This window comes from Triturus cristatus, chromosome 1_2 (genome assembly GCF_964204655.1).
Source record: "Triturus cristatus chromosome 1_2, aTriCri1.1, whole genome shotgun sequence".
In the NCBI taxonomy this organism is placed as follows: Eukaryota; Metazoa; Chordata; class Amphibia; order Caudata; family Salamandridae; genus Triturus; species Triturus cristatus.
The window spans coordinates 1162042225-1162055470 of NC_140580.1; the positions used below are offsets into that span (position 1 = coordinate 1162042225).

Sequence of the window (13246 nt, forward strand, 5' to 3'; positions counted from 1 at the left end):
ACTTTATAGTTTCTAAAGTCACACACTCTCTACAGTTTATGAAGTCACACACTCTCTATAGTTTCTAAAGTCACACACTCTCTACACTTTCTGAAGTCACACACTCTCTATAGTTTCTGAAGTTACACACACTCTATAGTTTCTAAAGTCACACACACTCTATAGTTTCTAAAGTCACACTCTATAGTTTCCGAAGTCACAGTCACACACTCTATATTTTCCGAAGTCGCACACTCTATAGTTTCCGAAGTCACACACTCTCTATAGTTTCTGAAGTCACACACTCTCTATAGTTTCTGAAGTCACAATCACACACTCTATAGTTTCCGAAGTCACACACTCTATAGTTTCCGAAGTCACACACTCTCTATAGTTTCTGAAGTCACACACTCTCTATAGTTTCTGAAGTCACAATCACACACTCTATATGTTTCCGAAGTCACACACTCTATAGTTTCCGAAGTCACACACTCTCTATAGTTTCTGAAGTCACACACTCTCTATAGTTTCTGAAGTCACAATCACACACTCTATATGTTTCCGAAGTCACACACTCTATAGTTTCCGAAGTCACACACTCTCTATAGTTTCTGAAGTCACACACACTCTATAGTTTCTAAAGTCCCACACTCTATAGTTTCCGAAGTCACACACTCTCTATAGTTTCTGAAGTCACACACTCTCTATAGTTTCTGAAGTCACACACTCTCTATAGTTTCTGAAGTCACGGCTGCCACTAGGATAGTCACTTCTCTTCAGCTCAGGCAGAAAGATGAAGCAAGCGCCTTTCTGATGTTGGGTCCGGGAGCTGGTGGGTGGGAGCTATGACGTGCATAGAGGCGGGTACGGGCATAAAGGGTGTCGCCACCTCTGTCACACACACATTTCAGAGTCTCCTCAACCAGACATGTGGCATCACCCATTACTGGGACCACACACACCTTTCTGTAGTAAATAACTCCAGGTAGCTGTGATGTACTTCAGGTATATTTATTAGTTGTAGTTACAGGATGTAGAGTTCATGTGATGCAGCCCCACCAGGAGCGGTTCAGCGTGCTGCTCAGCCCATACTCCAACAGTCACACTCAAGCATGCAGGCACCCAAACATTCCATTCATGCCCATCACATCAACATTCCATGTATCACATTCACACTGGCTGAGCAGCTGGGGAGAAAGTAACCAGATAAAGACAATACAGGTTACTACACTCTTCCAATGCACATCCGCCCTGACACAAGTGCACACATGCAGATGATCCTGCATACACACCCCCACCCAATATAACCACATGTGCATGAAGAGACAAACACAGAAAACGACCATACATGTGCAAACACACACATCCAGAATACAACCAAACATGCACAAACACACAGAATGCAACCATAGGTGCTAAAACACACAATACAACCACGTGCATACAAACATACACACTCACTCAATACAACTACATCTGTGCAGACACCCAAAATACAACCACATGCGCACAGGGTGGGCAGCTACAAACACTCAGTAACACACACAATGCTGACCTGTACCCTCCCCACCTCAGTATCCAAGTACTGGGGGACACAAACATGTTTCTCGATTCTCCGCTGTCCTCGCCTGCAGCATAACAAAGTGCTAGCCAGTGCTTGCTTTGTAAAAAAAAACATAAGTGCCAGGTCCCTCGTCAGAAGTCCACTGAAGCTTGCACCAGCCATTGCCTCTGTCAGCGCTGCCAATGATAGTACCAACACAACTACTAACCATCACACTCCTACAAGTGACAATTCAGACTATTCCAGGCCCCCACAGCTGTAAGAATGGCTTGGGTGGCAGGTAATAGTCATTTTAATGCATATATTGAATTAATTAACAACTGGCATCCTACTCGTCTCTGTATTAAGCAACAGCACCCCCTTGTGGCAGAATGTCATAAGTGCCGATATTGACAATTAAGTGCCGGGACCTAGCACCGGAAACCAGCGGCTCAAATTAAGCACTGGTGCTAGTACTGGGCCTACACACCCTTCTCCCAAAGCACATCAGTCATCACCTGCCCCACCCCAGTTATTCCAGTGCTGAGCACCAAACACTGCCAGAGAACCTCAAAGATGGCCTATATAGCTCACTGTGAGGGGAGTCCTATGGCTCCCACTTAGATACATACCGAGGCAGGGTCGTCCAAGGTCCTGTGACCTGTAGCCACGGGGACAGGTGCAGCGATAACCTCCTACGGTGTTCTCGCACGCCTGGTTGTAACGGCACAGGTGCGACCCATCTTTACACTCATCCACATCTGTGAACAAAGCAGAGAGTGTCAGCCAGAGATCTGTGGCCTCTTGGAGCAGGGTGAGTTCCAGAGCCAGAGTCTACCACAGGACTCCTTTGCACTACACATCTAAAGCACTCACCGGAGCAAACGCCCGCCTCTGTGCGGGTGGTGCCAGCAGGGCAGGCCTCCAGGCATACATAACTCCCAGGTGTATTCTTGCACTGGCGCTGTTGGGGACAGACGTTCCTGGTGCACTCATCAATGTCTGCAAGGAATAAGATACAGAGAAACTTAAGACACGCTTCTCACTTGGCTACCCCTGGCTCACATGGCCTACACCCATGTCCTTTCTAGCCTACTAAATAAACAACGGTAGAACCACACCACAAGGCGCCTTCACAACAGAGGTTTGTACAATTGTGCACACGTGTACTAATTCTCAGAACACATCCACCACATTTCAACTTGCTGGGTGCACAAGCATAAAGACACACCGGATATGGTTTTTGAAGAGTGTGCAAACAGGACCCTGGATGCACTACTTACATGTACTACCAGCTTCTCTGTCTACTCTTCACATAGGTACCAAGGTGTATTGCATCAGATTGTGAGACATAGAAATTAATGTAAATAGACACTTACAAAAAGATTTGCGTTAAGGTCTGCCTCATCAACAAATATATCCTGCACATATGTCCAGTTACTTTCTTCGCACACTGCCACATAATTAAGCACAATCTGCATCTTTGGAATTGTTTTCATCCTACAGAGGAGGGGATCTATCCTGAAGAAGGCTGTTCAATCTACAATCAGTTGAAACATGCCAGTGCTTTACTGTCTTAAGTCATTTCAGTCTAAGCAAATCCAGTTTTTAACCTATCACATTATTTGTTTTTTTTATAATTCCACTGTGTCTCATTTGTATGTGTTGTAATTTTTGCTAATGCTCCGATTATATTTAGCAATCATCCTTATGACCTATTTCTGTTAGACCTTCAGCTAAGATCCACGTGTGGACAATCAGCGTGCGTTAAGGACTGGCACTACCTGCCTCCTCAGATGTGTGCCACGGTAGCGTAGCAGCCACTGGAACTTCCATTTTTCATGGCATAACAACTGCCTGATGTATGGGAACTCCGGATTGCTGGTGCTTTTGGAAAGTGAGGCACTATGCTCTGCGTGAGAACCCTATGCAGCTCACTAATGCTACAGCTCTGTATTGCTATGCGCTGAAGAAGTGAGCATTGCGGCATAGACATCTGAAGGATTTCATGGGCCCTGGCCCAAATGTATTTTGGGGGACCCGCTCAGGACAGCTTTGAATCTAGGATCCAGTTTCATCTCTTTCATGCCCTCTTTGCCTGGGTCACTGACGGTGCACAGGACCACGAGTCCCAATTCCAAATGTATTTACATCAAATATTCAGGGATAGTGACTTGTCTTCAATATTGTAACGCAGCCGCAGCTCACTGATATCACTGCCAATAATCTCTGTAGCCCCATTTGTCATATGTGAGGTCCTGTTTGGACCTAAAAGAAACTTTTATCATGGTTGGCTCATGAAACATTAGCACAACATTTCTCTGCAGAATGTCCATAATAGACTCTCACACATCACCCACAGTCGTAAAAATAAACTAAAGGAAAAGATTTTTAAAACAATCTGTTCAGGCATTATTAAAGGTCATCAAGGTAAGACTATCTGCAGTACAGAGCTGGCTCTATCAGGGGTCTCTTGAAGGCTGGGACCCTGGGCCAGAGCCCACTTTGCCCATGCCTTAAAATGTCTCTGCAGCGGGCAGCATGCATCATAACCATCAGGGGCTCGGGTGGGACCAGGCTCTACCCTGCACTGAAGCCCCTGGTTCGATGCCTCTGTCAGGAATCTGCTTCTGGTTCATTGTCTCTGTGAACTCCACCTACAGAAGCTCTGAAAGATGCCAAGGTGGCAGCTGGCATCTTCTGCTGCAAGATATTAACAAAGTCAAAAGAACATTTCTTGCCGGTCCCTAGCCGAAGGTCCTTTGGGCGCTGAAGAGCTGCATGTCACGGCCACTGGGGAGGTGCATGTCACGGCCACTGGGGAGGTGCATGTCACGGCCACTGGGAAGGTGCATGTCACGGCCACTGGGGAGGTGCATGTCACGGCCACTGGGGAGGTGCATGTCACGGCCACTGGGGAGGTGCATGTCACGGCCACTGGGGAGGTGCATGTCACGGCCACTGGGGAGGTGCATGTCACGGCCACTGGGGAGGTGCATGTCACGGCCACTGGGGAGATGCATGTCACGGCCACTGGGGAGGTGCATGTCACGGCCACTGGGGAGGTGCATGTCACGGCCACTGGGAAGGTGCATGTCACGGCCACTGGGGAGGTGCATGTCAAGGCCACTGGGGAGGTGCATGTCATGGCCACTGGGGAGGTGCATGTCAAGGCCACTGGGGAGGTGCATGTCAAGGCCACTGGGGAGGTGCATGTCACGGCCACTGGGAAGGTGCATGTCACGGCCACTGGGAAGGTGCATGTCACGGCCACTGGGGAGGTGCATGTCACGGCCACTGGGAAGGTGCATGTCACGGCCACTGGGGAGGTGCATGTCACGGCCACTGGGGAGGTGCATGTCACGGCCACTGGGGAGGTGCATGTCACGGCCACTGGGGAGGTGCATGTCACGGCCACTGGGGAGGTGCATGTCACGGCCACTGGGGCGCGTTGGCCAAAGCTGAAAGAGGCCAAATGTTCTTGGAGTGAAAAACACAAAGTTTGATACCAGGAGCCAGGCCAAACGACATCTGATCTCATCCCAGCGGCAGGTCACTAGTGCCCCTTCAAGAGGAGCTCGTCCCACAGTCTCTCGTACAATAAAAGGGGGCGGTAGGGGGTAGAAGGAGCTCCTGGTGGGAAGATCCAGTCACCAACACCACCCGCCTCTGGGCCCTGAGGCTAAGGTTTTGGCCCTGCCTCAGGTTTACATGATTAAGCAAGTCTGGGAGAGCGTCAACATCCATGGGTGCTGCGAGGGAAAACCCACAGCAGCGCCCATGGAACCCCTCCCTGGCACAGGGTAAAGCAAGGCAGCGACGTGCACATCTTCGTCTTACTCCATATCAATCAGGCCTTGCACGGTGGCTTTGCGCCGCATCATTTATATGATTCAGCGGCTGGCACCGCCAGAGTGGCAGAAAAAGTGACCCCCGGTGCAGGCCTCTCATAAATAAGACCCTAGGTGTCACTAGGTTGGGGCCAGCCAGAGACCACACTTCTCAAGAAACTTTCACTTTAATTCCCCCTACCATTTTTCACATACCTCAAACCACATACCTCCAACCACCCATTGTCCCCCCACCCATCTTTGGTACAGACCCGTGCATCGTTGGCCAATCAGCTGGTACCCGGGGTCACAAGCGCACTGGTAGGACCCCACTGTGTTCAGGCACCGCTGTTCGCAGGGCGATGCTGGGGGCTCCTCACACTCATTAATATCTAAAGCAGAAAGAGATAAAAAAAGAGCACATTATATCACTGTCGGATGCACACCTCTCCACTCAACCTCAGCTGTGACGACACACAGCACTTCCACATTCCTAGCAGGCCCCCCATTCCAGTCACTCACCAACCTTTCCTGAGGGTGTCTTCCCTCTACCACTGCTTATACTTTCAAAGTAATGCTTACACTCCACCTCATACCCTACCTCATTTCAACCCTGCACAACCCTTCCACACTCCTCCACTCGCACTTATCAACACTTTCACAGCTTTCCCTAAGCCCTGAGGTACCTTCACAGCCTGTCCCTTCAGCGTCTGCATGGAATCCTGCACCACACCTCACCCGGCACCGGAAGGACCCTGGCACATTGACACACTGCTGGCCCACCGGACATGTGTGGCTTCCAAGATCACACTCGTCCACGTCTGTGTGAGAAGAGGAGAAGACATGTGACAACAATGTCTATGCAAGCAAGGTCTGCATTACCTGGGTGTGCATTCTGTACCCCTCGCCCACCTACATTCCCCCGTGCCTGGAAACCCACTGCAGGCCCTGAAAACTGCTGTGTTTGTTCTGACATATTGATGAGTGTGTTACTGGCTCCCACACTCTGCACTTGCTCTAAAAACATGTCTGTAAATGTATTTTTTGTAGTGTGCATGTTCTATCTCTCTGAATGTATGTACTGGCTTCTATGTAACATGGCTACCAAGAGAAGGAGTGTGGTATGAGCTATGTGTGTGGAGTGCACTGGCACTTTGGGGGCCAGAGGGGGCAGCTGGCTCTGCCGTGGGCAATGGACCAGGACTAGCTTGGGTTCCTGATGGCGATGGGGGAGATGCTTTCTCAAGGATGAGTTTGAAGTTCCCTTCTGGCCTTCAGAAGGGGAGGACCAGGCCTGTGGTGCGACAAGATGTTTGTCCATAGTCTTTTTAGATATCTTAAGAAAGTGTGGCTTGCAGCGCTTTCATTTCATGCGCTTGACTTCCTGTCCGGTGTTGTCATAGCTTCACATCTGGTCTGGTCACCAGAGGTGGAGTTCGGTGCTAGTATTGCATCATAACACGCGCAGTCTTCCTTGAAGATGACACGGGTTGTAGGAGTAGAGAACGAAGATCCCTCAGGTTGAAGCTAATCAATGTATTCTCCGTGGAATAGATGGAACCCGCGGCGAGTGTAGGACTCACTACATTGGGGCCTGGTGGATATCAGGGTTGATGTCAAGTAGGGTGTTACTGCCGGTCAGGCAGGAGGACAAGGTCTCGGGAGGAGACATGGGCTTAAAAGGCACTTCATTCACATGCCTTTCCTACTACATTTAGTAGGTGTAGGAAGAGGAAGAGGTGTGGCACCTGATGCTGGAATCTGGGGCTCACAGTTCGACCCCCGGCACCGGCAGCAGGTCAGCCCAGCACCATGTGACTCTGGGCAATAGCTTGCTTAATCTTCCCAATGGCCCCCAGCGCCGGGATGCCTTTCGGGTAGCTGTCTGCGCTTTACAAATACTGGATTTACATTTACATTTACAATTCATTAAGGGACTGATTATGATCTTGGCGAACAGGGTTACTCCATCACAAACGTGACGGATATACCGCTGCAGTATTACAAATGTATTATATCTAATGGAACTTGTAATGCGGCGGATGGAATATCTGTCACGTTTGTGACGGAGTCTCTCATCCGCCAAGATCGTAATCAGGCCCTTTGTTAACAGGCATACACTTTGGGTTAAAAAAAACATTGTCGTTATTTTAAACGAATTTCTTGTAAATCTATTTTTAACAATATATTTTTTTAAATAAAATAAAATAATATTAATATTTTCAAATGAATACCCCAAATTAAAGAAATTTGAAGTTCATTAACCTTTAACCTAATCATTGCTTAAAAGCAAAATGGAAATTTCTGGGTCTGTTCTATGAATAGTACCTCTTTCCCTCAGTCTTACCTAGACAGAAAAAATATGTTTCTTAAGCCACACAGATGCAATAATGGATAATAATGGATGGCAGCATTTAAGAGTGTCAGGTTAGAAACTGAATAAAGAAAAAGCAAAAAACAAGTTCTGGAACAAGAAAAGGGAGGGATATTGAAAAAAAGAATGATTAAAAAGAATTGAAATAACTAAGCATTTTATGATCTATTGCATGCCAATGCTGGCTTCCCTCTGAAATTGACCATGAAGAACTATACAAAATTTAATAAATGTCTCCACTATTTGATCACATCAAAATCAGGGTTTTTTCATTTGTGCATATATGTGGGTCAGGCTTAAATATTATTAGTAGATATTAGTATTATTTTCACCATTATGTGTGCTTTGAAAGTTTCCTTAAATTATGCAGCTGGCTCAGTGTTAATATTTGAGTTGGCATCCCTGCGTTTGATTCTATGAGTCTGTAATTTTAACAGCAACGCCTCAGTATTTGTTCCCCTCTCCTGAATGACGCTTAACTTTAAAAGGATAAAGTGTTGTAGATATTTTTTTTTAAAGGTTTTTTGAATTAGACAGGCTTAATTTGAGTACAAAAAATGTTACAGTCATTTCTCTTTTTACATCAGAAATTCCCAATTTCTACCCCTGCGAGTGTTTAAGGATTTATAGTAAAGTCTTGGTTGTGTCTATCAGTTCAGAACTTGCAGCTTAAGCTTACAAACCCGAAGTTGAAGATTAGTTGTGCCCTTTGCAACAAGAAGTATTATTCATACTGACATAATCATGAGCCTAAAATTAGGAAGAATAAACCAATCTGTTTTGTTTGGAATCCAAAAGTATACCTCTTAATGAAGTCTAGATTGACACCTTTGTTAATGACCTAGAATCACTGGTATCAAAGTGGAATCTGCAGTGATCACAACTCTGTTTGGAATGCACGGCATAATAGAGGGTGAGGTGATGCATGTGAAAAAAATCTAGTAATTGGTACTTAAAAGTTCAGGGAAATATGTAGTATGAAGCGCCTGTAAGCATCTGTTTGTAGCATGTAGGGCTGTAGATTCACATGTGCATACTTCCGCCACCTAGTGTTGGGCTCAGACGTGTACAACTTATTTTTGTTAGAAGGAAGTCTTTTTTTGTCATGGGACATAGTGAATTCAGTTATTAGTGGTATTGCGCATGGGCCATTGTTAGATTGTTTTTTCTGCACGGAGAGATTGGAGTATAGAGAAACAAGTAAAGATGACCATGCATAGTAAAGAAATTAAAGAAAATAGAAAATGAATATCTACAACAACCCCAGGTGACTGGGGAGGAGGGCGGGCGCATGTGAATCTACAGCATTACATGCTCCGAACAGATGCTTACAGGGTACGTAACATTTTCTGTTTGTGCCATGTGTAGCTGTGGATACACGTGCTGTGCATAGACTGAAAACGCAGACCTCTTAAAAGCGGTGGCCTAGCCTGATGACATTGCAGAACACTGGAAAAGTGTAAGTAGAAGAGCCAGGCCAACTCTAGCTTGGTGTCTGGCCAGGACATCCACACAGTAGTGTTTGGTAAAGGTATGAGGGGTGGACCGGGAGGCTGCTTTGTTTATGTCAGATAGTCGAATATTACCTAAGAAAGCCATAGAAGCCCCTTTCTTTGGAGTGGAATGAGGTCTGGGAGGGATGGTCAGGGTTCTTTTAGCTGTGTCATAACAAGTCTGTATGCAATTAACCAACCAACGTGCAACATCTCCGTTGGGAAGAGCACGTCCTTACTATGGCTTGGAGTAGGGCGCAAATAGCTGTTGTGTCTTACCGAAAGGTTTTCTCCTGTTGATATGATACATTAGTCCTCTTTTAACATCAAGAGCTTGCAGAGCACCTTCTGCTTCTGTATGTTGGTGTGGAAAGAAGACTGGCAGCTTGACTGTCTAATTAAGGTGGAAGCTAGAAACGTATAGTTTCTTACCTGTCGGTGTAGTTTTGCAGCTTGAAGACTTTCTGGATTCACTATGCTGTGCATTATTCTGCCATCTAGTGGTTGGGTCCAGAATTGTTGTCTTTTCTCTCTTTTTTTTTTGTCGTGGCGAGGTGGGCGTCGACATACCACCATTTGGTGTCCTTCGTGACGTTGACGCGCTTCCTCCGGAAACTCCCACCTTTGGTCGCCATTTTCGGAATCTTTTTTCTTTTCTCGCGTTACTGTTTCTCTTCTTTTGACTTTTAAAGTCTTTTTCCTGTTTTAATCCTCTTTCTCCTGTCTCATCTTTCTGGTGGAGGTGGGTGGGTTCACTAATGAATCCAGAAAGTCTTCAAGCTTCAAAACTACACCGACAGGTCAGAAACTATACGTTTTGCAGCGTGAATCTTTCTGGATTCACTATGCTGTGCATAGACTTTGTAGCGGTTTGTCCTTATTGTAATGACTGGGTGGAAGATGACCTCTGGTTACTGAATATGTGTTGTAAGACCTTCTGTCCGACTTGCGCTTCCTTGTTCATTTGAATATCTACACAGTAGTGCTTAGTGAACGTGTGTACTGAAGACCATGTTGCTGCTTGGCAAATGTTTTGAATAGGCGTGTTTGCTAGAAACGCAATTGTTGCTCCTTTCTTCCTTGTTGAGTGAGCATGAGCTGCTCCTTGTAACTGATGTCCTGCTTGTTTGTGGCAGAGTTGTATGGTTTGTGCAATCCACCGTGCAATGGTATTTTTGGTAACTGGTCATCCCAAAAACAGCTGGCAAAGGATACAAAGAACTGCTTTGTCTTTCTGCACTCCTTTGTCCTCTCTATATAGTGCATCACTGCCCTCCTGGCATCCAGTGTGTGTAGCAGCCTTTCTGTGCTTGTCGTTGGTTTTTGATTAAAAACTTGGTATTTGAATTGTCTGATTGATGTGGAACCATGACACCACCTTTGGCATGAAATGTGGATCTGTTCTCATTACAATCCTGTCCTTGTGTATTTGTAGGTAAGGCTCTTGAAGTATTAGCGCTTGCAACTAACTCTTCGTAGCGATGTGATAGCTACTAAGAAGGCTGTTGTTAGTGTGAGCATGTGCAGTGTAGCTTTGTGAATAGGCTCAAATGGTGCTTTCATCAATTGAGTTAGCACTACGTTGAGGTTCCATGCTGGTGCTGGCATTCTGTTAGGAGGTGCGATTCTCTTTGCCCCTTCTAGAAATCTTTTTACTACTTGGGAGGTGAAGAAACTCTTTCCTGTTTCTCCTCTTGTGTAAGACACTATCGCTGCTAAGTGCACCCTTAGGTATGAGTAGCTTAGTTTATTTTGTAGTAGATGCCTTACGTATTTTAGTACTGTTGATTCCTTAGTAATTTTCCTTTGTAGTTTCTCCCTAATGCACCATTTGGAGAATCTTTTCCACTTTGATACGTAGCACTTCCTTGTCATAGGTCTCTTTGCCTCCCTGAGCACCGTCATTGTGCTTGCTGGTAGACTGAGGTGTGTAAATTCTAGGTCTTCAGGAGCCATGCCGCTAGGCTGAGGCTCTCTGGCTCAGGGTGTAGCACCCTCCCGTTCTGTATTGTTAACAGGTCCCTTCTCCTTGGGAATCTGTGTGCCGGTGCCTGCGCCATCTCTACTATTTGTGAGAACCAGGACTGTCTGGCCCACTGAGGTGCTATTAGTATTAGCGTCATGTTGCTGATCCTGCATTTGTTGAGTACCCTGTGTATCAGTGGTATCGGGGGAAAAGCGTAGGCAAATGTCTTTGCCCAACTTATCCATAGCGCATTCCCTTGGGACCGATGGTCTGGTTGTCTGGATGAGAAATGTTGGCATTTTGCATTTGGTGTGTTGCAAATAGGTATATTTGTGGTGTACCCCATTTCCGGAATAACTTCTCTATTTCCTGTTCGTTGAGCTCCCATTCGTGGGATGCTGACATCTGCCTGCTGAGTCTGTCTGCTTTCACGTTGTCCTTTCCTGGGAGATGTATTTCCTAGTAGGTTTATTTTTAGTAGAATGGCCCATGTCCATATTTCCTGTGCTAGCCCTGATAGTGCCACTGATTGTGTTCCTCCTTGTTTGTTGATGTAGAACATGGTGGTTGTGTTGTGTGTTTGGATCAACACCCTGTTTCCGTACAGCTCCTTCTGAAAGGCTTTTAAGGCTAGGAACACTGTTTTTAGTTCTAGGTATTTGATGTGTTTGACCGTATCCTGCTGTGACCATAACTCCCTCACCTTGACTTTGTTCATGTGAGCGCCCCACCCCAGCTGGGAGGCGTCTGTTGTAATGGGTGGAGTTGGCTGTGTGAATGGTTTCCCCTGTGATATGTTTTCCTTGTTCCACCACGCTATTTCCTGATGCACCGTGTGTGTGACAACCACTATATCTTCCCACCTCCCTGCTGCCTGTGACCATTGCTGCTGTATCCATTCCTGTATCCATTCCTGGAACGGTCTCATGTGGAGGCGAATATTTGGGACCAGGTGTATGCATGACGCCATCATTCCCATTAGCTTGCTCACTGTCCTCACTGTCAGAGCTTTCCCCATGCGGTAAAGACGTGTCTCCTTCAGTATTGCCAAAGTTCTCTTTGTGCTGGGAAACACCTTGCCCTGTATGGTGTTGATCTCTGCCCCTAAGAATATCTTCACCTGTTCCGGGTCTATTGAAGACTTTCCCCAATGGATTGAAAAACCCAGTTGGATTATTGTTTGTATCACCTGCAGGATGTGCTCTTCGGACTGGCTGTAAGAGCTTGCTTTTACGAGCCAGTCGTTGAGGTAGGGGTATGCAACTATGCATGTATTCCTTGCTTCCTTAGGTGCGCTGCTACTGCCGCTAGGCATTTTGTAAACACTCTTGGTGCGGATTTGAGTCCGAATGCGAGCACTGTGAACTGGTAGTGAGTTTTGTTAATCACAAATCTTAGTAGGTGTTTTTTGTTGATGAGGATGTGTAAGTATGCTTCTTTTAAGTCTATAGTTGCCATGTAATCCCCCTCTTGTATTTGGGGTATTACTTCTTGCAGAGATGTCATTTTGAATCTTTGTGTCCTTATGAACTTGTTAAAGAACCTTAGATCTAGAATAGGTCTTAGCGTTTCGTCCACTTTTGGTACTAGGAAGTATGTGCAGTAAACCCCCTTGTTTCTTCTCCTTGTACGGCACTATCTCTATTGCCTCCTTGCTGAGCAGTTCCTGCGCCTCTAGCAGCAAGAGCGAAGGTTTCTTTGCAGAGTCCACCTTGTTGTTTGGTCTCTTGTTTGGAGGTTGTTTTTCTAGTTCTATACAGTCGCCGTATTGTATGATGTTTAGTATCCATTTGTCCATTGTGACCTTCTTCCATTCCTGGAGGAAGTCCCTTATTCTGCCTCCTACTGGCGTTATATGTTGGAGAAACTGCTTGTTTTGTAAAATCAGGTTTTGGTTTTGCCTTATGTCTTGATGCCCCCCTAGAGGTGTTGTTAGGGTGGGTGTTTGCCTTACGGCAAAGTCACTTGGAGGTGGGTTGTTGCCCTCCTCTCTGTGCCTGTCCTCGTCCGTTTGAGCGCCCTCGAAAGGACTGGCCTCGTGGCTGGTACTGCCAGTTCTTC

General features: G+C 46.3%; 1 protein-coding gene across 1 annotated transcript in view; it reads right to left on the reverse strand.

Moving 5' to 3' along the window:
• HMCN2 (hemicentin 2) overlaps window positions 1-13246 on the reverse strand; it is a 769579-nt gene that overhangs the window by 24419 nt on the left and 731914 nt on the right. The window contains exons 83-86 of the mRNA XM_085613971.1: window positions 6039-6173; window positions 5625-5744; window positions 2399-2524; window positions 2155-2283 (exon numbers count right to left, since the gene is read on the reverse strand). Coding sequence (XP_085470097.1) covers window positions 2155-2283; window positions 2399-2524; window positions 5625-5744; window positions 6039-6173 — 510 coding nt within the window. The remainder of the gene's footprint in view (window positions 1-2154; window positions 2284-2398; window positions 2525-5624; window positions 5745-6038; window positions 6174-13246) is intronic.